This window comes from Dipteris shenzhenensis, chromosome 21 (assembly GCF_047967505.1).
Source record: "Dipteris shenzhenensis isolate YYH24624 ecotype China chromosome 21, Dip_SZ_1.0, whole genome shotgun sequence".
In the NCBI taxonomy this organism is placed as follows: Eukaryota; Viridiplantae; Streptophyta; class Polypodiopsida; order Gleicheniales; family Dipteridaceae; genus Dipteris; species Dipteris shenzhenensis.
The window spans coordinates 21,692,233-21,715,598 of record NC_141616.1 but is presented as its reverse complement, the minus strand read 5'-3'; the positions used below and the strand labels follow the sequence as shown (position 1 = coordinate 21,715,598).

The 23,366-nt window shown below is 44.0% G+C and overlaps 1 protein-coding gene and 1 pseudogene across 1 annotated transcript; one reads left to right on the top strand and one right to left on the bottom strand.

Moving 5' to 3' along the window:
• The first annotated feature begins 3,075 nt into the window (after positions 1-3,075).
• Positions 3,076-7,537, top strand: LOC147888627 (small ribosomal subunit protein uS15). The gene is made up of 5 exons (XM_087392586.1): positions 3,076-3,229; positions 3,712-3,784; positions 6,609-6,747; positions 6,846-7,032; positions 7,197-7,537. Exons 1-5 carry the CDS (start codon positions 3,207-3,209, stop codon positions 7,228-7,230), a joined length of 456 nt encoding a protein of 151 aa, XP_087248712.1. The 5' UTR covers positions 3,076-3,206; the 3' UTR covers positions 7,231-7,537.
• Positions 7,538-14,537: 7,000 nt separating this feature from the next.
• Positions 14,538-16,706, bottom strand: LOC147888626 (RAN GTPase-activating protein 2 pseudogene; annotated as a pseudogene).
• Between the last annotated feature and the right edge of the window lie 6,660 nt (positions 16,707-23,366).

The following is a 23,366-nucleotide window of genomic DNA, read 5'->3' as shown; positions in this document are numbered from 1 at the left end:
CTGAGTTGTGTCTCAATAGCAACCCAATTTTCAGCCGCATTGGCTATCAAATCTAGATGATGGTGATATCGAGCTCCCAATGCTCTTCCTATGATTCCAAGAGCATGCAAAGTCCGACTCTCCCACTGTAATGAGCTGCTTCTATCGCCATCTTCCTTTTTCACTCCAAAAACAATAGGCAAGAGCCCCTTCTTCATGAGGTAGAGACGTACAATGAGCTGCCATGTAGAGAAGTTGGCTCTAGTGAAGGTAATTAGCTTTGCAACTTCTCCCTTTGATTCCATTTCTTGACCTCTGCATGGATGCTAGGCAAATAATTAGATCTAAATAGAAAACATGTGCATGCATGCAATTGACTTTCTCTCCACAAATCCTGAACGGATGCTCTGATACCAATTGATAGAATTCAAATTTCTAAGTCCTACCACACTAATTGAAATGCATGCACGAGGTAATAGATACCGAGAAGAAAGGATAATGTATTCATAGAGCTGCAAAACTCAAGAGACTACATTGTGAGACCTCTGAATACCAAGTCATCACTGAAATAGGAGTATGGAACACTACCATATCATCTTTGTGATCTTATCAGGAAGCTGTTTTGACTTCGATTGTTCCACTAACCTAAAATTGCGCCATACTAGGAGCTTTACATGCTCGTCCAATAGACACACGTAATAGCCATGAGGCACAAGTTTAATCTGCCCCCCTTCAATCTTATCCCAACAAGGCTTGATACCAACACTACTCATTCATGGGAACAAATTTGGACTTTATTGTAGGAATGCTACTATGATAGATTAAAATGATATCATTTGGACCATGGTTGACTACTTATCCATCAAGGATGATTGCCATCTAAGGCTTCATTAGTGGGTATGGGATAACTTAGCTCCAAATACCCTCATTTGGTTGAGGCTATGAAAAGCCTCAAAGTTAAGAGGGGAGGGAATGATGTAAACCCATGGTTGGCTCTATAATTGGGTGGCAAAAGGTGACATCTAAGATCACATAGGACCTTATTGTAATAAGGTAATTGCCATAGTTTGAGTGTCTTTGGTCCAATAAATTTGCTAAATTCTACTTTTTGCAATCAACTTGGACCATTTAGAAGATCCTAGTATGTGTCATTAGCAAGGGCAATGTAAGGTTGGATCATTAATATGTCATTAGTTCAATCATAAATGGAGCCATAAATAGCATTGGTTTGGCTCCATGGAGGCAGTTAGGTGGTGTCATTGCCATATGGCATTGGAGTAGATTGATTTAATAACCTTCCTACCATAGGTGCCCTAGGTCGTGATGAGTTAGCACACCAAATGAGAACTATTATTTGGTCCATCCACCTCACATTGTACACTTGCCCCATTTCAAGGCCTTATACCTTACTACTATATAGGTTGGATTAGAGTCCAACTATTGTAGAATCTAGTCATTCACTGGACTTCAGTGATTCCTTATAGTGGAATGAGGTTCATCTATTATCTTTGTCCTCCATAGAGGGATCTTCCATAGACCTACTTATAGATCCTAAATATGGCAAGTTTGAATAATAATAATGGTAGTAGATGGAGTAGCCACCCAACCTACCAAGCACCTTATTTCCAGGTCTAGGTCACCCTAAAGCAACAATCTAAAAGGAAGTCAAGATCTTATTTGAGCAAATGGTTCTTGGTGTGCAGGTTGTCTCATGACTTCTAGCCATTTGTACTAGGTTTTCATTTAGCCCCTAGCATCCCCCAACTGAAGGAGTAGAGCTTCCGGCTTTCTATTCTCTAGTGTTTGAGGGTATAGGGCATGAGCACATCATAGCAAGAACTAGAGCACAATACCTTACAATAGGATCTTTTTGACCCTTGTTCATTTTATAGCAAAGTGATTATGTAAGAACTGGAGGAGCTAAACAAAAAAAGAACAATTCGAGGAGCTATAATCAGTTCAATAATTTCAAGGGGGACAGACATGTTTATTAGCCTTGCTTCTTATAGCGCGAGATGTCAAGGTCTAGAGCAACATCTCTAAAGTCTATGCTAAATCCTCCACTTTTATGGGTCTATTCTAGGAGGTAGAGCATTCCATTCATTGGACATATCTTTTAGGCAAAACATATGGAAAGTAAGGGATAGTCAATATCATCTTCCCTCAAAAGGCCAACTTTCCATTAGGCCTTACGGATGTCTCTTTGTGTAAGGGTAGACACTTTCCAAATTGAGAGCTTCTTCGTCCATCTCCATAATTAGGATGTAAAAGAGGGTTCCGCCATGAAGCTAAGGCACAAACCACATTATAAGGGTGGTTACAGACCGATGCTCGTCGATGTATGGTTGCCCCTTGGTGAGGTGTGACTCGCCTTGCAAAAAAGGGGGCTACTCATGAGTGTGGGTAGCCATTCCTGCTAGCTCAAAGCTTAAAATGTATTCGAACTTTTACTAGCAATCGTAAGTCCTGTAAGTCAGACGGCTTGAAGCACGTTGACACTAATAGCTCTTGCAATAAATGCAGTCCTTCTTTTTTTTCTTGCCCATGGAGTTTTTGGCTTGGGTGGCCATAGGGTAGTGCGTCACCACCCTATGGGGGTTTATAGACTATGGGCACCCATGCCTACCCACGGTGCATTGAATGCATCTATGCCATGGGTGGACAATTTATGATCCGTGGGCATGTCCATTATGGGGTAATTTGTAAAGAACCTGAAATCCCCTTAATTTTCTATGATCTTTGCCTTAGGTGCACACGTTTGTTTTGTTTTGAGTGCTGCTTTTCTGTGTGATGCACCGACACCTGCCAAACAACTCACGGAGAACTCTTTCCCCCCACCTCATGCGTTGGGCGCCATCGCAAGTGTGGGCTGCTCTGTAATAACCAACCAGAGAGCAGAGAAGATAGATACTAGGTGGGGCTTGCATGCGGACCCAGGCCTTGAGGGGAGGGAAGGGGGAGTGGATACAAAGCCCCGGATGACAAACCATGGTTAGGAGAGAAGAAGAAAGGGGTGATGTGTGGAGGGCCGCAGATCTGAATGAGATGGACGGCTGAGGAAAGGAGAGGGGAGGGATAAACCCTAAACCGGAAGGGAGAAGGAATTCCTTTGAGGAGGGCAGAGTTTGCCGAAGAAGTAGAGTTCGACAGAAGACCGGTGACACTCAAGAAGAAGAACTCGCAGGAGTCGCAGCTCGTCTCGGCCCGCTTGCATCAAGCTCGTCGCCATGGGGCGCATGCACAGTCGTGGGTACGCTCCTATCTCTCTCTCTCTCTCTCTCTCTCTCTCTCTCTCTGTGCCGTTTTGCTCCTTGCCCTTCTTCCCCTGTCCTTGGTTCTCAAAACGCACATTTTTTCATCTCAGTAGTACATCTTTTACTGCATCATTTCGGCAGCTCCCCTAGCCCTTTTCTCTTCGCGTCCTGCCAAGCAAGCATCTGCTTTTATTGCTTAAATCGGGCGACTGAACTGCGTCGTTGCCCTTGGTTGGGCTGACCCTCGGGGACGCTGCCAGATGAATGCTGGGGTTTGGATGAGTCCGTAATGAACGAGGTTTTCGCAATTCATTCCTTCTGAGATAGGCCTATTTATGGAGCAACTCTATCCCTCTTAACTGTGTCATGTGACTGTGGTTTTTTACTTATTAAAGTAACCTTATGTTTGGGTTTCCCTTCGAGTGATGCCTTTGTTTCCTGCTCTTCCTTACTGATTTGTACTGCGGTTTTTCTGCAGCAAGGGTATATCCTCTTCAGCTCTGCCGTATAAGAGGACTCCTCCAAGCTGGCTGAAGATTTCTAATCAGGAGGTGAGTCTTGCATTGTTGATGCTTTTTGAGCGTTCGGCTTATTAGATATTGACCTGTTGGCAATTTGTGTGAACATGAGCGCCGGAAATCATGTCAAACTCTTGCATCTTGTAGCATGCGAAGGGCAAATGGTTAAGACTTGTGCTTATTTAAGAAGGTGACCAGTATTTAACATTGTGGGGGACCTTTAGTAACAATGATCTTGCTTATCATTTCTTCAGAATAGGCATTCATCATTTCATTCCTTAATAGTATCATCAAAGTGGTTGAGCTCCTGTAGAGGGATCTTAAGCTGCATTCTTGCATTGCCTAATGTTGCATGGACGCGGGTCTCCAAGGATTTCAGAGATTATGGGCGCAGCTCTGTTCTTGAGCAAGCGTATTCACGATAAGAAGGCAGTCTTTTTGTTCCTTGGCTTCCTTGCCACAGAAGTATCTTGGATGAGTCAGTTAATATGATTGTTGCTCTTAAATTCTTCAGACATCCTAGGGTCTACCTGGCGAGCAAACATGTTTAAAAAGATCTAGTGAGGTTCAGAAAGGCTGCAGTAATTTTGTCATGCTGCTAGAGGTAAAGAACTTATTTGAGAACGTTGATAAGTGCTTTTAGATGTATTAGCAAAAGACAGGCTGGTCAGAACAGGACAAATTGTGTATTGAAAATGGCATGGGGACATGCTGTTTAAGCAGTTGATGCGTTGAACGAGGCAGAAAAGTCTCCCTATGTTAGATATCTTGGGCTCTTTCATTGTGAAGTTGTACTCGCTTTGCTGCAGTATCTAGTACATTCAAATATGCATTTTTTCCAAGAACTTAAGCCTTTCTATACCCATCTCTACCCGTAGAGGGGATCATGTCATACCTCTTCATCTTTTGCCATTGTGTTTGTCACTCAAAGTGGACTTCTCGCGGCCTTTTCAGTGTTGTGCTGCAATTTGCTAGTCCACTCATCAATGGAAGTATGTAAGAGCCTTTGGGTCTTGGTGTCTCGATTGATTGTGATTTCATGTACTAGTATGATCTGAAGACCTTGTGGGGCTCTATTGTCAATGACAAGCTGATCTAAATTTGATTTTGAAGGCCTTGTGGGGTTCTATTGTCAATGACGAGCTGGTATAAATTTGACTCACTATGGTGTACGATGATTTAGTTCTTTTGTCCAGATTCAGATACAATTGTTGGGGACTTCAATGTTGAGGATTGGCTGTAACTACTCCCGGAGAGTGTCTCGAAAGATTTTGTGAAGTCATGTACTAGTGTGATTTGGCGACTTTGTGGGAGTCTATTGTCAATGACAAACTGAATTTTGAAGACCTTGTGGGGATCTATTGTCAACGACAAGCTGATGTACTATGGGGTATGATGATCTAGCCCATGCAGATCTTTTGCCCGATGCTGATACACTTTGGGGTACGATGATCTAGCCCGGGGACTTGAATGTTGAGGATTGGCTGTAATTACTCCTTGGGAGTTTTATTTTTGAGGGTTGAACATTGATGCAGGTGATCTAGTGATCCGAAGTCTGACTAATTGAAGAGTTTCCCTGATAAACTACCTTTATTCAGCTTCATTCCCTTAACCAATATGCTCTGTTACCATTATAACAAGCATGAAACATTGACATAGAAGGGGCCTGTTGGAGAATTAGAGGAAGAGAGTGGAGTGCACAAGATGATGTCCTTTAATGCAATATTTGGGTAGAGGCCAATGAACTGTTGGCAAGCATGCAATTGGAGGTAGGGCGATATGGGATTTTTTCAAGATTCTTTAAACTTATTTCTGGAGCATTGGCTGTACTTGCAACTTAGTCACATGGTTAGAGAACATCTCTAGGACTCCCTTGCTGGAGTATGGGATGTTGGATTTTTAAAGGCCAGTTTTATATACATAATGATTCAAGGAGTACTTGCACTTCAAAGATACGAGAGGTGTCAATTTGCCTGGTACACATGGGTGATGCAGACATAACCTTTTAGACTTATTGTATGGACCAAGTGTTTAGCAAATTGCATGGACACCTCGTTCCTATGGCCTGGTGCCAAGTTCCTACAGCGTGGCATGTTCTCTTATAGAGTAACTTAGCTTGCCTTCACAGGGGCTCGTGTGTGTACATGATGCTTGAAGAAGAGTGGGAGTACTTGCATTCCAAAGGTATTGAAGGTGTCAATGTGCCTGATAGTAAACTGGTACACGTGGGGTGATGCATAAGTCAATTTGCATCAATTTCAATTTCCTATGGCCTGGTGTCAAGTTGGCTTGTAGGTGTACTGCAACTTAAAATTTAGAACAAGAAAAATCTGAAATTGTACGGTTGGATATATTCTAGTCTTACAAAGGTATATATAACTTGCATTTTAAGCTGTCTTAAAGAAAGGCTCTGCAGTGGGGGGGAACCTGCAAACCAATCTCACTATGCAGTCCATGAACTCCAGACTATTTTTTAGGAAGAGGACAGGGCATCAGCTTGTTTTGCTGTGTTTTCCAATGTCACATGTCCGTTGGCTGCAAGTCGAGGATACTTTTATTTTCTGCTATTTCACCTATAGTTTTCTGTAATGGAAGCTGCCTAGGAACAGAATGTCCCCAGTCCTGCATCTTTCCTAACACTGCATATGCACCAGCTTGTTTTGCTGTGTTTTCTATGTTACGTGTCCCTTGGCTGCAAGGTGAGGATACTTTTATGTTCTGCTATTTTACCTATAGTTTTCTGTAATGGAAAGCTGCCTGGGAATTGGACGTCGCCAGTCCTGGGTATTCCCTATAACACTGCATATGCACCAGTCTTTGGTGTGATTCTTAGATTGAAAGTGTTGGCCGCCTGCAGGTTGAGGATCACATTTGCAAGCTTGCAAAGAAAGGGTTGACCCCCTCTCAGATTGGTGTTATTCTGCGCGATTCGCACGGTATTGGTCTAGTTAAGAGTGTTACTGGCAGCAAAATCTTGCGAATCCTGAAAGGCCATGGTAATATACAATGTCCTCAACGGAGAATTAATCCAATGTTTTCAACAGAGAATTTAATATGTTATGTTTTTTAACTATTATGGTGGAATTGTGAATAGGTTTGGGCCCAGAAATTCCAGAGGATCTCTATCACTTGATCAAGAAAGCAGTTGCTGTGAGAAAGCATCTTGAGAGGAACAGAAAGGATAAGGATTCCAAGTTCAGGTTGATTTTGGTTGAGAGCAGAGTACATCGGTTGGCTCGATACTATAAGAGAACCAAGAAGCTCCCCCCAAACTGGAAGTAGTAAGTTAAACTTTTTATGATGTTGTTGATGCCGTGTAGGTGTTGTTTTTCTTTTGCAACATTCTCTAATCAGGAAATAGTGCCTTAAACATGTTCAAAAAATAACGTGCAAGTTTTGGGCTGGTTTCAATGTCACTGATATTTGCCATCTTCTGTCTGTGCAGTGAAAGTGCCACAGCAAGCACGCTCGTGGCTTAGAGTTGGAGATCAAGCTGTTTCATGTGACTGTTGGCCCTGCTTTTCCATTTATGCAGAGGAGAAAGAAACTTTATTTTTGTCGAGGGAAAACTTAGCTGTCTTCACTATAGTTTCCTGTCCATGCAGGTTTTAAATTGTTTTTAAGCTTACTATGGATGTGCTGGTGCTTTGAAGTTAATGCTCAGTTGTTTAAGTTTTGCATTGTCTGACTAGAGTGTGCAAGTTTGTGGACTAGTAATACCCTACCCTTACACCCAGTATCTCTTCAAAATTTTAATATATACTGTCATGTATTCTTTTTTTAGTCTATTACTCTTTAATAATGTAGTTATTGTGTTATTAAATCAGTCTTTAATACACATCACTTCCTCTGGACACTATGTGTACATAAGAGCTCAAATCAACCTTTGTTTTTGTGGAAAATAAAATTGTATTATAAAGAGTTGCAATACAAAGAAAAAGAAATACAGCCCCAGCAGCAAACTTTAAAGCCCTTAATGTTATTTTGAATTCAACGAATCTGTTTCTGAAATAATTTGTTTCTAGGAGCTCAGCATCGGCTAGAATAGCTCCTCTTTGTTCAGTTCCATTTCGGTCCCTTCTATCATGGTTGATTCCTAGAGAGTGATGTGAGGTTTTAGCTAAGGCCCTCTGAATTGCTATTGCAAGACGAGCAATCTGATAAAGTATATCATCTTTTTGCAAAGGCATTGTCCTAGTGTTATGAGATTTGTGACCTTCACGTTCCTCTTCATTGCTCTAGTCTAGGGGGGAAACTTTGGCCTATGACAATGAAGATATGTCCTCACTAAACTTCTTTTATGAAATCCTTGCCACACGGCCGTTCCGAGTGGATTTGAGATGGTTGATTAAGACTTTGTGTACGATCCATTTGAGAAGGAGCACCCGCAAACACAAGGAATCTTGGATCAGTTCGATGAAGAGTGACCTTGCTTCCGGCGCATGTAGTAGTCCTCTACTGCGGGCGATCCCACCTTTGGAGGCTCAAAATACCTCACCCTCTGTGTGAAGGCTCCAATGGCCTCCAGATTGAGGGAGCTCCTGGATGATGCGATGGACTTTTTTGCATTGCATGTAGCTAAGAGATAGTGGAATTCGATAGTTGTGAGTTGTGGGTAGATTGCAAAGCAAGCAGGATTAGTGCGAGGGCAGGAAGCTACACTCTCAAGATGTACAAAATAGTCACAATTGGTGCTTATGCTGCCAACGAAGATAACGACGAAGGAGGTGAAAGACCAGTTGAACCAAACTTTCCGCACACACGAAAACAATCCAAAGGCCTATTTCCGCCAATGGTTGGGATTGACGGAAAGTCGATCCTGGCCGTTGGATCAAGAAGCCTTAATCATCGTAATGCGTGCTCCACATAGCAAGCAAAATCCACCTGGAGACACTATCCAACGGTTCGTGATGATCGCCTCACCACAACCATTAGATCGCTGCTTCTTGCCTGCGTCAGTTCGCCATGCGGCCTGTCAACCCACCACGCGAACGCATGCCATCTCTAATTCTTGAATTAGAACGCGACAAATCAAAAGGAAATCGATCTGCACAGCCATCTTTTGATGGCTGGAATTGCTGATAGTCACAGATTCCGATCGAAAACCGATGCGACCAGCTCCTAGCCTAACGACCGGGTATTGGCGTCCTCGGTTTCCTCTCGGGAATTGCCTCTCGCCTTTGATGTAATGGAACAGTCCAAACTCTTCTAATCAATGTGAAGGGTCCCTTGGGAGAAGAGCTATATGAAGGATACATGGCTAGTCCCTTAATCAACACCTCATTCCTTAAAAGAAGAGGAATATAAGATAAGATGATTAATTCAAAAGCCCAAGATAGAATAATGGGCTGTAAGCATTTCTACTATCATTTTATTTTTAAAAGTTGCTATCTTCGGGATATTCTTCATTGATGATACAAGATCAGTTTTGAAACCATTCTATAGAAAACGAGTGTCATTCTACGTTGTTTTTTCTACTTTCTCTTCCTTGTGTGAGCTCAGATTTCAAATTGATCTTGAGAGTAGTGTGTCATATATGCTATACTATTGTTATGCATGACTTTATTGATATTGTTCATGTGTCTTTTGGAAAGAGTTTCAACCAAAAAGATGTTCGTATGATTATATGTTCAGATTATCTCTTCCAAGGATGGATAGAAATCATGCATAGATATGTCAAGGGAATTTTACCAAATCAAAGGGTGGTAAAGTAGGAGAAATCAATTAATCAAAGTGCACTAAAAGACTAGATATGACAACGTTCCACTGTTTAGGACATGGAGGACTCCATGACGTGGAATCTTAGAGAGAAAGATGATTTTATTTGGTTCCAAGGCAACAAGCATCAAAACCATGGATGAAAGGTGTTGGGAAATGAGAAGTGATAAAGTCCTTCAACCAGAGATTGTTACGTTCCTCGAGGCAAAGTCACAAGACAATATAGGTAAGAGTTGGGAGGAGCTGAAACATTTTTATGATATCAACAGGAAGGACAAGTATGAGATTATATTTGGGTATTGCAACAAGTGGCTAAAAAACCACTTAAATCCCAGCAAGCTGACAAATCAACATAATAGAAAAGGATGGAACTCCCACATACACTAGAATGTCTCTAATATTATCTCTTATGAAGTAAAGCATCAACTACTCTTGGCTTGCCTCTACAATTTTTTCCAAGGTGACGTCTCGTCATAATCGAAGGCCCCGCTAGGGACTTGCTCCCTTCCGTTCAATCTTCTCTACTGTTTTTGTGCTGCTCTATCTTACATCTTTGTACGGTTTGATACAACACCTTGCCCCCTTTTTCCTCGTTGCCTTGTTGTTGCTCCCCTATCCTAAGCATACACTGTCCATATCCTTCCCGCTTAAGTTCTCTTCCCTCTTCTTGCTCTTGCTCCAATCGCTTCAGAGCCTCCAATCAAACACTATTCTCATAGGGATCGCTCTCTTGATCCCAAGAGAAGGGTTACAGAGGGTCCTGTTGATGACAACCTGGATGCACAATATGTCATCGACACACTTCATAAGGAGTTTCATCAAAGTAGACAGGTGTGGAATAAACTTGTTCTAGAAATCAAGTATAAATTGAAGCTTCCTTCGTTGGTGAATCCCCTGAAAAACCTTTCCTAGACTTGCTCTTGCTCCAATCGCTTCAGAGCCTCATGGAGCTTTTTTGGAAGAAAAAATCTTGCAAGGAGGGTTTGAGGCTGTTAAGAATGCCTTATGTATGTTCTCCCAAGATGTATGGGAGTCTTAACATACTTGACATTCAATTTCACATCCTAGCCAAGAAGACTACTATGCTTCCTACCTTTTTTTAGCAAAAACAGCCATGGTCTATCATATTGGTAGACATGTGTATGAACATGAGGACACATGCTTATGTGGATTGGATTACAGACCATTGGGAGGTGGTCATTGTGGTAAATTCCAGGCTGTCCTTTCTCATCTTCTTTAGTACAAGAATGCAAGCGGGTGCTTTCTAAAGTTAAATGGTCTCCTACCAATTCATCTCAACCCAACTCTCTTCGTCAAGAAAGCATACACTGTAGCTCAGTCTTTCATATGCCTCTTGCTTTACAAAAACCAATTTGGGCATACAGTTTGATGAAGCTTGGGATTCATCACATTGATGATGCAATGGATGCTTAGGGAAATATATTTCCTTTTCAGATGCTTGTCGTCAGTGCATCATCAATCTATATGGAGGAAAATGAGTGATTTATTCAGCCCCTTCTCCCACTTCCTCCGTTTGATGAATCTAAGAGATTTCAAGATTGGTACCTCATATTTGCTACTCCAAGCTTACGCCCACTTTCTTTGCAATCTACCACTTCTTTGAAAGTTTATAGGTTCATTCTGCCTTCTCCATGGATTGCTTAGCATGGGAATACTCTATGGCATCTTCATAAATCTCTTTCCTGGTGGATGTCAATTGTGTGGAGAGAGAGAGAGAGGATCTATTAACCTCTGCCATACCTCACGGGTATGAGACAAAGGCCTTCTAATTCTAGAGTTACTAATAAACTTTATCCCGGAATAAACTCAAGGACAAAAATTTAATGTTGACGAAACAAGTGCATTTAATCAAGGCCCACCCAATGACCATGGATACGTGGAGATCACAACTTGGAGCAATCTATGCTACCCTCTATGAAGCCATCCTTTTGAGGGCGATGCCCGTACTCTTTCAAATCATGGAGCAATCAGCTTCAGTTTACCAATGCTATATAGCCTACTCACACAGGAGATGCTCTTCATCTCTTGACACTGGTTTTTGTAATTCAGTACATGAAATTTGAAAGGGTGCAGACAAGGATTGCCTGGATGCCTGGGAACAAGAGGACAACACCATACATGACACCATTCAGCTTGCCAGTAGGCAAGGATGATCTAGTGCTTCAAGACCCCTTTGTAGAAATACTATGAAGCCATCCTTTTGAGGGCGATGCCCGTACTCTTTCGAATCATCTCACAATCAGCTTCAGTTTGCCAATGTTATATAGCCTACTCACACGAGATGCTCTTCATCTCCTGACACTGGTTTTTGTAACTCAGTACACGAAATTTGAAAGGGTGCAGACAAGGATTGCCTGGATGCCTGGGAACAAGAGGACAACACCATACATGACACCATTCAGCTTGCCAGTAGGCAAGGATGATCCAGTGCTTCAAGACCCCTTTGTAGAAACAGAACACTCATGTTTAATGTGAAGATAAGATGGGTTGGGGCAGAGCACATCAGCTCCAAAGAATGGTGGCTCTACTTCCACGATGTCAGCTGGACACCAACCGAGAGAAATTTCAGAGTTCATTGACATATTGAGCAGAATTCATCAAAAATGGGTTGTGGGTGGAGGGAATGGGCTATAAAACTCACCCACATGCAAAAAATATGGAATTTGAGCTCCTTAACAAAGCATGAACTGGACAAAACACTTGGTACCCATGGTAGTTGAGAGATCCCTGGGGATTGCTGACCTCCCTAAGGGAGTTTTAAAGCAAGTGCTGAAATGTTCCTATGCCCATATGGTACGCTTGCAAGCAAGGAGAGTGTCTCTCCAAGGACGTGAATTAGGTAGGGGCTTAGCCTGTTCTTGCAGGGCTGATCGGTCAGGAGCAGTTCAGATTTATTCATTCCAGGTATATCCTGCATGCTCAACATTGCCTGTTGCAATGGACTTTCCCTCCTGTGCAGAAGGCAGGCCATCACGGGATCCCTTGCCTTGTGGATAGCTGTGATAGAGTTGAGGGTCCATGTGCGTGGGAGCTGCTTCATTGAATAGCTTTGCTAGGATTTTCATCCTGTATGCAACTCAAACTCTGCTGAATCAAGACTTTGACAAATCCTATGACAGGCTGAGTGTTGTCTCACCAAGTTAGAGTTTCAAGTGAGGTTTTAGAGTATGGTAAAAGCCATGCCTTTTGAGAATCAGGACTTTCACAAAGCACTCAGGAGTCAGTCCCCATGGTATTTGAGAAATCCCTGGGGGTTGATGACTCCCTTAGGGATTTTAAAAGCAAGTGCTGAAATGTTCCTATGCCCATATGGTTACGCTTGCAAGCAATGAGTCTCTCCAAGGACGTCAATTAGGTAGGGGCTTAACCTGTTCTGCCAGGGCTGATCAGTCTGGAGCAATTCAGATTTATTCATTCCAGGTATATCTATGAACGTGCTCAACATTGCCTGTCGCATGGACTATACCCTCCTGCAGAAGGAGCCATCATGCTGAATCAAGACTTTGACAAATCCTATGACAGGCTGAGTGTTGTCTCACCAAGTTGAGTTTCAAGGTGAGGTTTTAGAGTATGGTAAAAGCCATGCCTTTGAATCAGGATCACAAATCCTATGATAGGTTGTTTCAAGGTCACAAATCCTATGATAGGTTTTGGTTGTTCCACTAATGTCAAATCTAACTCATGTAAGTACCAAGATAAAAAAACTACCACTAGTAAATTTGAGTAATATCACCTTTTGCTGGAACGCTCAAAACGTAACACTAAAGCTATAACAGGTTGGGCAAGAATTTAATTGTTACTTATGCAAAGTAACAATGCGTTCGTAAGCAAGGCACGTAACACAAAAGCTATAACAAGTTGCGCAAGAGTTTCATTGTTACTTATGCAAAGTAACAAGTCGTTTGTAAGCAAGGCCCACCGTCTTGTTCATTCATACCATTCCTTCAACCAAACACCAAACATCCGCTCATCACACATCAGTCACATTAGTTAGACTGTCCCAACAAATCATGAAATCCCCTGTAAACAAAAGGTAGACCTTTCACCTGCACATTGCCAATAGGAAAGGAGTCAGTTATGTGGAGAATACAACAACCCAGTTTCTGATTTTAAAACTCCCCACCCCCACTTTCGCATCTTTTGACCTCATCCTCAGACAGCTTGCTTTCATATACAATGGGTGTCACTTTGAATGATTAAATAAGCAGACCGTTCACCTGCATATTGCCAATAGGAAAGAAATCAAGTTATTTACAGGATCAACCACCTCATAAGATCAATGCAACTTATAGTTTCATATACACTTCCTGAATTCAGATATTCAAAGACTAATTCTGGAACTGTACATATTGACTCCCCAATTTTCACTAATCCCTCACATTATAAGCTTAATGTCACCAGTATACGAAATCAAGTTATTTACAGAATACAACCACCTCATAAGATCAATGCAACTTATAATATTCATATACACTTCCTGAATTCAGATATTCAAAGACTAATTCTGAAACTGTACAACCCCTTTTGACTGCCCAATTTTCACTAACCCCTCACATTATAAGCTTAATGTCACCAGTATACAGGAAGCGGTTACATAAACTTTGTAAACAAAATGCTTCAGATCACAATATATTTCTTTTCTCAGGGGCAATTGAAACAATTATGCCATCTGCGTGCAAACATTCCAACGTTACATAGCATTAGGAGTTAGGACAAACACAATCGAATGATCGAACAGTTTTTGTGCTCTGTTGACAGAGGCCCTGAAAAGTATGCTTTACTGCGAGTGAAGACTTGATGGGTGTCTCACGATCCTTATGTCCTAACCTATATTTATTGTCAACAAAATGAGTAAAAGCACACACCCCAAAATTAGCACATGCATGCACACCAAAATGATTTATTTTTTTAATTTACAAGTTGGAAGAGTTCAATCAGAGTTTCCTTCAGATACCAAATTATTTACATCCTCCCCTTTCAATTTTCCCTTCTCGGAAGCCATGTATGAAAACAACACAGAAATGCTGTGAACACAAACTTCCCATGAAGCCATATCAATCCATTTGCAAAGACACTTCCCATCAAAACCACACAGAAACAAACTTCACATGAAGCCATATGATTCTGTTTGCAAAGACAAACAAAACAACTATGCTCAGTAAAGGCGGACTTGCATGGCACCAAAATCATTTGAATTAAGGAAACGTAGTAAAAGTGCTGCCTTGAAGCAGGCACTGATAAGTAAATCCTTCACTATTGTACTATTGTGAAGATGACCGGTGTCTGTCGATATATGTGTCCTATAGAACATACTTCCTGTGAGCTGACATACATCATTCAGGACTGCTCAGAGATCGAAGTCCTTGAATAGGCTCCATGAATAGCCTGGCTGCGTTAGCAAAGCATTCAAAAGGTTAGCTAGAAATTGATTGACAAACATGTATTATCTGTCTGAAGTTCACATCCTAACACTGCTCAACTGGGCTTGCAAATCATTATCAATATCTCCGTCCTCCCCTTCCTCTTCGACTTCATCTTCCTCATTGGGCTCCTCTTCGTTTTCGTCCAAAGATCCCAGCACAGACATACCATGGGTGCCCTTCTGCAGCACAGCTTTCACAGCTTCTACACCAGCTTCCGAAATGTGGTTCCCATTTATACTGAGCAATTTGAACTCTGGCTTTTGGACAACTGCTTTTGCTGCAGCACAGGCTCCTATCCTTCCCATGTATGTTTCGTTGAAGTCCAGCTCAAGGAGGCCTTCATGCCCGTTGAGGAGTGCCTCACACACAATCACCACACCTTGGTCTCGGAGTTCATTCTCAGATAAGTTCACTTTAGTAATATGGGGCTTTGATGCGATGCAATCGGCGAGCCTTTTCGCAGATTTCACTGTAATTTCATTCCCAGCCAAATCCAGCACTTGAAGGCCGGGTGCACCTCCTTCCAGGGCCTGCAAGACTGCTTCCATTCCCTTGTCCTCGAAGCCTAGGTAGCTCAAATACACTTCCTTCAGATCCATGTGCTGCTTCAACGGTTTTGCCAAAGCTATGCCTCCCTCTTCTCCGAAAGGGTTGTCTCGCAAATCAATCCTTTTCAGGCTACGTCCGGCAAGCAGAGCTTCCGCAAGCGCAATCCCCCCTTCACTCCCAATCCTGGAGGAAGAGCATTGGAAATCTTCTAGAACAGGGGCAGCACTTTTCACAAGCCCTGAGAGAGCTACCGCACCATCGTCCCCGGTCATGTTGTTGTGGAAATGCAAGATTCGCAAGTTCTGGGCTGAAGGCAGTAACTCGCAAATGGCAACAGCAGCCTCCTCTGATATTCCATTGTTCATGAAGTAGAGCTCCTCCAAAACGTGCTGCGATTTCAAAAGTTCCGTGAAGGCCCTTACCCCTTTTTCTCCCAGCGCGTTGTCGGAGAGATTGAGCGACTTCAAGTTACAACCTTCAAGAGCGCACGAGAAAATGGACATGACCAGTAGTGCCTCCTCCTCGTTCCTACCAGCAACAATATCGGCAAGATTAACTCGAACAAGCTGGGATCTCAAAGAAGCCAAAACCTTCCCTGCAACTCTAGCAGCATCCTCTCCAAAGCTCCTGTTACTGAGGCAGATGCTGGAAAAGGCATTTCCCGGGACTGTTAGCGGTTTCAAAAGATCAGCTGCAGCTTCCTCCGACAGAAACTCCCGACTGCCACCGGAGATATCGAAAACGGTCTCCACGGAAGCCAAATCTGCCTCTGCCGCAGAAACAGAGCGATTCGCAGCGCCATCAACAGCGGAAGCTCCAGCTTGCTCGGGCGACGCAGACGGGCCCTTCTTCAGGCATTCCAGCATGAGGCGGCTGGCCTCCTTGGCGTAGAATTGCACGACAGCGATGTCGGAGGCTTCGTGCTCGGACTCCTGCTCAGCGGCGAGGAAGGCCTGGCCTTCAATGCGCTCAGCGAGGAGGGAAGCCTCGGAGGAGCCGATGAGGCCATAACGGTGGGAGAAGAAAGAGACGGAGGAGAGGTGGGAAGAGAGGCGAAGGACGAGGGTGGAACGGGTGGAGGGGTTAGGGGGCCAGAGGCGGATGGAGGGGAGGGGGGAGCGAGGGGGGGGGGGGAGGAAGGGGGGGGAAGGGGAGGAGGTTGCGGCAGCCATAGCTGGAAGCAGAAGGAGCTTGAACAAGAGCTATGGCGATGAAGAAAGCTTCAAGTTTTGGCTATGGCGACACAGAGCTTTCCAACAACAGAGTATGATGATGAAGAAGAAGAAAACCTTTTTTTTTTGCAATTAAAAGGAGGGAAAACCTTCCCTCATTTATCTCCATTGCATTTTCCCCTTGCGTCCGCCCCCCTCTCTCCATTTAAACCCCCCTTTGCGTCCGCCCTTCCCCCCCCCCCAACGGTCATAAATTTTGTATTCCAGGTGCTTCCCACGTCCTCCGAGAAACACTCCGAGCACTTCACAACTCACATGCTTTCTGCTCGAATGCCAGAGTTCATTCCTGCCGCAAGCATATATGCCAGTGACCTCTGCATGGCATGGAATCTGTTTCCACAACGGGAATGCTGCGTCGCGCTATTGCAGATGCAGAGAGGGGGGCCTTTGACGCCCGTCAGCCCTGCGTCTACTTCCCACCAAGCCCTTGCGCAATGTTGCATTTTTGGCTTCCATCTGTTGCGTGACTTGTTGTGAGCAATTAACCATAAACCTTGATGATGCAAGAAACGTTGTCGTTTAGCCTTCAAGCACCACGTAGCCCGACTGGAGACTCCAGAATTCCATCTAAAGTGGGGCCAAGAATTGCTAGCCTTTAAGCACCGAGGAAGACAGGGTTCCACATGGGAACAAGGCAAGCCTTAGGGCATAATGGCCAGCAACCGCCCACGCGGGCCTCAAACTACGCCTAGCTTGTGGGCAACCAAACAAGTCGTGGTGCACTATCGCACACGCGCACCCATTACACACCAAGCAACTTAATAATTACTCTTACTTCAAGAAACAAGGTGTTTAGAGGTCCAATGGGTGCCCGCCACTCAAGAATTTCACAGACTGAACAAATGCCCGCACCAACCTCATTGCTTAGGTGACATTACCCCTTTACACACAAAAACTAGAAAGGAATTTGCAAAACTGCATGCGTTAATTGCAGCGGTGCAAACCTACTAGTCGACAGGGGATTGAGCCCCACCACTGCCACCTTCCATTCACTAGCAAGCACTTGCGCTCTTGGCTACCCAATAGCTTGGGCAACCCGTAATTTCACAACAAACACATTTTTTATGATTGTCCGCCACGCAAACCTGCTCACTCGCTCTGTAAAGGGCCTCACTATTCCCAATGATGGAGCAAACTTCCCCTTGTAATAGCTCCCCAAACATCACATGTTCTTGCATTGTTTATCTTGTTGCTATATAGGCTACGATGACTTGAGATGTACTACATGTGTGCACGGCTCGCGTGTCTCATGAACACACTCATGCATCCTAGTGCATCCATATATTAGCTACATCAATCACTCACAATAGCTCCGTGAAAGGCATGTTCTTGCAAGGTTTATCTTGATGTTATGTAAGCTAGAAGGTTTATCTTGATGTTATGTAAGCTAGAACAAGTTCAAGTGTATTACATGTGCACAAGGCTCACATGCGAAAGAGTCAAGTAGATGCCCACCCACATGCCTTAGATGGAAGCACCAACCTATATAACACATATTAACATAGGGATGGGTCACAATTATAGAGTGGTGGCACGGAGGGAGGAGCCACAACCTCTTACCTCACCTCATTGTGCATTTAATTCACAAATGGGCACGTGTGTGTGTTTTGTCTACAAATCATCACAGCAATGTGTGTGCATGCATGCGTGTGCATGTGCACATGTGTGCATGTTGTATCAATCAATACAAAAAACCACAAACAACCTTCCCTAGGGCCAATGCTTGCAGTAGATTTTGCTTGACGTAAAGAGTTTCACCAAAAGAGGACAACCATCCCATTGCCATTGCCCATGGCTTAAGGATAGGCTTAATGAGTCCATCACGGGCTTGTGTCCTCATTATGTACCTCACCTCCATATAGCCGTAGCGAAGGAAGTGACCATATTTAATGTAAGAATGTTTTTAGAAACAACTCTTGAATCCCTTCACACAACTGAAAAGCAAAAGGTCATGCAAAAGGTCCCGGACATGTGTCCACTTTGGGCCAATTTTTGTATAAGGTCTTCTTTTTGGGAGGGCTGACCACCCCGTTAATATATTCGGCACTTTTTTCTTTTTAAATTTCAAAAAAAGAAAAAAAAAGGTTACGTTAAAGCAAAAGGTTATGTTAAAGGCCACACAAATAATAAAGAGAATGAGGCAAGTGTTGGGAAGTATTAGAATCCATGTGCCTCCTAAGAGTTCCTTGCCTTCAAAATTGATGCTCACATTTATACCCAACCTCTTGCATCCAATGATTCACCACCCATGACGAGGTGCACGAAATACCATGTTTGAAAACTTCAATCTTAAACTTGAGCTTCCTTTGGAGCAATGCTAGTACTCTTAAATTTGAAAAGTTCAATGTCAGTACTCTTAAATTTGAAAACTTCAATGTTAAGTACTCTTAAATTTTGGAGCAATGACTACACAACATAAGTAGTTTAGTACTCTTAAATTTTGGAGCAATGACTACACAACATAAGTAGTTTCTAAATCTTTTTATAATAAAAAAGTGGAATTCCAAACTTAAAGGACACCCAACTTAACTAAAACTTCACAAGTCTTTTCACCCAAAGGCACCAATAGATTCTAATTTTTGTCCCAACCAATGACCATAGAACAAAATAAAGTGTCTTTAAAGTATTGTCACCTATCAACTACTAAAGACTCCTACCACTTCGACAAAGACTATTTAAAAGTGCCATAAAGAAAAATATACGTATGTAAGTGACACACATGGATCACTAAAGGCACCTACCACTCATACAAAGACTACATTAAATTCTCTTATGCAAAGCAAATTCATTACAAGACACACTTTCCTTTTAGAGAAGCAAAGTGTTGGAGAGTGTGCTTGTCTTAATTTCACCCTTTTTAGACAAGCAAGCGAGGAAAGTGTTAGTTTGCATGCCAAGTAGGTTGAGAGAGAGCCAGTCCATGCCTGACATGCATGGAGAGCATGGAAGGGGGAGCTCAATGAAGCGCCCCTCCGTAGTGACCCGGCCTCTCCGACTGCCCCTAGTGAGTGTGGGTGTGAAATGAGCAAGGATGGTTATTCCCTGCAGCAACCGCCCCCCCAAGAAGGTGCAAGCGAGTTGGAAAAGACAGTTCCAAGAAAGGCGAATGATGAGGTGGTGGACTCCGAGGAGAAGCAAGAAGTAATGAGCAGGTTCCCTCATATGTCGAGATCCTCGGCAAGAAAATACGCAGTGGCTTCTCTCCTGTCCTCGAGGAGGAAATCAGAAGGATGCTACTGGCAAAGGTGACTCGTAGAGCAAGGGAAACATAACGGAAGCCTGGGTTGAAGGCAGGTAAAAAGCATGCAGTGGCATGCAAGCTGCAGGTCGAGGAAGTGCGATTTGAATGGGAGAAGCTCTCGAGAGGAGGCTCTACTTGTTCTTTACACGAAGAATCACATCAGGCGAGGAGCTGGCTGAGTTCATGTCCTACAAATGTGAGCTGCTGAGAAATACGTACTCCACTTGCTTCATGGGCAAGGGGTTCTTCCTGCTCCAGTGTATCTCCGAGGAGATACGCAACGAACTGCTGGGCTATGCCTTCCAGTTCTCTGGCTCTCCAGTGTTGGTGCTTCCTTGGAGCCCAAACTTTAGCATCGCCTATTTTCTGCTCCACGACTGCCCGGTGTGGGTGGAGTTCCCCAACCTTTCGTAATGGACGGGGGGACATGGTGCACAAGCTAGCGGCAGCCCTCGGAAATGTTCTCCAGATCCGGCCACCACCTGGCAATCCAGTAGCCTGAAGGAAAGCATGGATTCTGTGGGACAGGACGCAAGAAACTCCATACTTTGTTGAGATCAAAATGCTGGGTGGCCCATCATCCACACAACAGGTCAAGTTCTCTCCGTTTCTAGATGCATGTTACGTCTGTAAGAGGTTGGGCCATTTTGTGAGGAATTGCCCGAGTAAAACCCCCAACATCAGTATGGCTATGGGGGACAAGGCGGAGGATTCAGAGTCTAAAGGAGATGAAGGAGGAGCCTAGGAGATTGATGGACAACCCACACATGCTAAGGCCCCAAACTCCGAGAACACATCATCGGGTGGGATGGAGGATCGATGTTCTCCCCCTTGAGATCAATGGCAACTTGTCAAAAAGACAGGTAAGGTATCATCATGTAAGGAAGCGTCAAGCATTGTGTCCTCACATGCACCATCAGTACAGGAGCACATCAAGATCGATGGGAAGGATAATGGGAAAGAAAGCACAGCAACCCCCCAGGTAATCCTTCCCCACTGGATGATAAGCCTCATCGCCCCAATGGTGAAGACAAGGAGGAAGAGCTGTCGGATGCCTACCACTGGAAGAGAGTCCTAGAAGAGAAGTCTACTCATCAAGAAAAGGGAACCAACTCCACGGGTCCGTCGCACATGGTCCCCATAGGGGGCTCTCTAAATGCATCAAACATGCTGCGAGAGGTTCGTTGACAAGCAGGGAGAACATATTCAACTTCCTCAAGGATGCATATAAGGCCCTCATGCATTAACCACAGCGGTATGAATGGAGGTCCGCCAATGGATATTGTTTTGGGTGTTAAGACTATGTGTTGGAATGTCAGAGGTTATTGTAGCAAAATTATGCTTAGATGTAATTCAGAGGTGTAAGCCAAATGTTGTGATGTTACAAGAAACAAAGTGTGGGTGCGAAGATAGTTCGTGGGTAGCCTTTGATCAATTAGGATATGTCAACTTTTAAATCGCCCTAGTAGAGGGAGAGGAGGTTCGACAATGTTAGTGCATAAGTCCACCCCTAGGAGGTGTTCAAAGTGCAGGAGGGATGGGCGATAGGGGTGAGAATTTGTAAAGACGGATTTGTCTTCAATGTAGGCAACATCTACGCCCCTAATTCTACTGCTTAAGAGAACCAAACTGTGGCACAAGCTAAAAAATGCAGTCGTCGTGGATGATCATTGGATCCTTGGCGGCGATTGGAATTGCACCGAGTCATTGCAGGATGGTCCCATCTCAGAGCAGTGATCACAGGAGAGAATTGGGGCTTGGGAAGAGCTTAGGCCCTGGTGGACGTTTGCGAGCTCCCACCAGAGATGCAGCCATAATTCACATGGAATAATCGAAGGGTGGGGTAGTACTTTTGTGCCAGTTGCCTGGATAAAATCTATGCGTCGGAAGAGGGGTGGTGGTTGAGACCCCCATTCATGAGAGGCTTTGTCTCATCTCCACAGCCCTTTTTGATCATGTGCCTGTTAGATATCAATGCTCCACTCTCGTATAACTACGCGGGAACCAGGTAACTCTACTTGTAAGCCCCCTATATGAGGAGAAGGCATTTGAGTAGCTTGGTTATTCGGTAGGTCCTGGTTTGGACACTAGATGGGAGCCATGTGTGGCCTGATGGCTGGACGGCTTCAAATAGAGTTGGCACATTGCCAACTAAGCTACATGTAAGTGCAGGAAGGCATCCCATGACTGACCGCACTGAGGGTAGATGGAGTATTTCTCGGGGCAGCCCACTCTCGGGCTGCGGGGCCCGTTTGGAGCCCCAAATGATCCGAGATGGCTCTAACGTGCGGTCGGTGCCCTATTTTGGGACTGACCTCCAGTCGACCGTTTTTGGGGCAATTGGGTTGGGCGGTCTCCCAATTGGGTCTGACCGACTACGACTGGCGGCTATATAAGAGCAAGCCCGTGAAGCCCATCATCATCACTGGCTACATCAACCCTGATTCCTTAGCATCCAGCCTCCGTCCTCTACTGTTTCCAGCATGCCATCGAAGCTTCTCACATAGGAGCACACAGCTGGGAGGCAGCACCATCTATTGTATCTGTTTTACAGTAATCAAATTTTTTATTCTCCATACTATCTACTTTTCTCTCGCATATGAGATCCTGTTATCTGTTGAGCACAGACGTTGTATTGTTTTCTTACCTGTGGTATTAGAGCTTGGGCTCTAGCAAGAAGATTTGGTAGTGTGTTTTTGTTTGCGAGCAGATTGTGAGAGATGGCCCAGCCCGCAAGACTGCGAATCCCACCGTTCGGCGAAAGTGGAAAGTTGGACGGCACTAACTGTCCACTCTGGAAGTTCAAGATGAAGACCATCCTAAGTGCATACGAGTTTTGGGATACTGCTACTGGGGTGGATGTGAAGCCGGTTGCGAGACCGAATCTAGCCAATGCAGGACAACAGATAGTACCAACTGCAAATCAGATTCTCGCGTGGACAAGAAGAAATGCAGATGTGTTGTGTTCTATTGTCTGCAGTGTAAGTGATTCTGTGATGGCATTAATTCAACATGTCACCACAGTGGAGGAGGCATGGACGGTCTTGAAAAATCAGTATGAGACCACGAATCAGACGTGGATTCAGAATTTGGAGACTCAACTCACGAACAAGAAACTGTCTGAGTCTGAAAAAGCAGAGAAGTTCATCATCAGGGTGAAGAATCTGCGCGATCAGATGACTGCAATTGGCATCACCATCACCAGCGAGAATCTAGCACGAAGGTACATACAGATTCTCCCACCAAAGTACGACGATCTTATTACGGCACTGAATATGCAAAACAAAAATTTGCCCCTCAACTTTGAGGATTTCAGCACGATGCTTCTGGAAGAGGAGATGCATCAAAAGACGAGGACTAGAGAAGATTCAGATTTCTCAGCTGGATCAAAGAAAGGTAAGGGTAAGGACTCTGGTAACCCATCTTCTTAT

Coding starts and splice junctions, on each gene's coding strand:
- LOC147888627 (XM_087392586.1), top strand. CDS start 3,207: ATGGGGCGCATGCACAGTCGTGG. Junction 3,230..3,711: donor GGGCGCATGCACAGTCGTGG/GTACGCTCCTAT, acceptor GTTTTTCTGCAG/CAAGGGTATATCCTCTTCAG. Junction 6,748..6,845: donor GCGAATCCTGAAAGGCCATG/GTAATATACAAT, acceptor AATTGTGAATAG/GTTTGGGCCCAGAAATTCCA.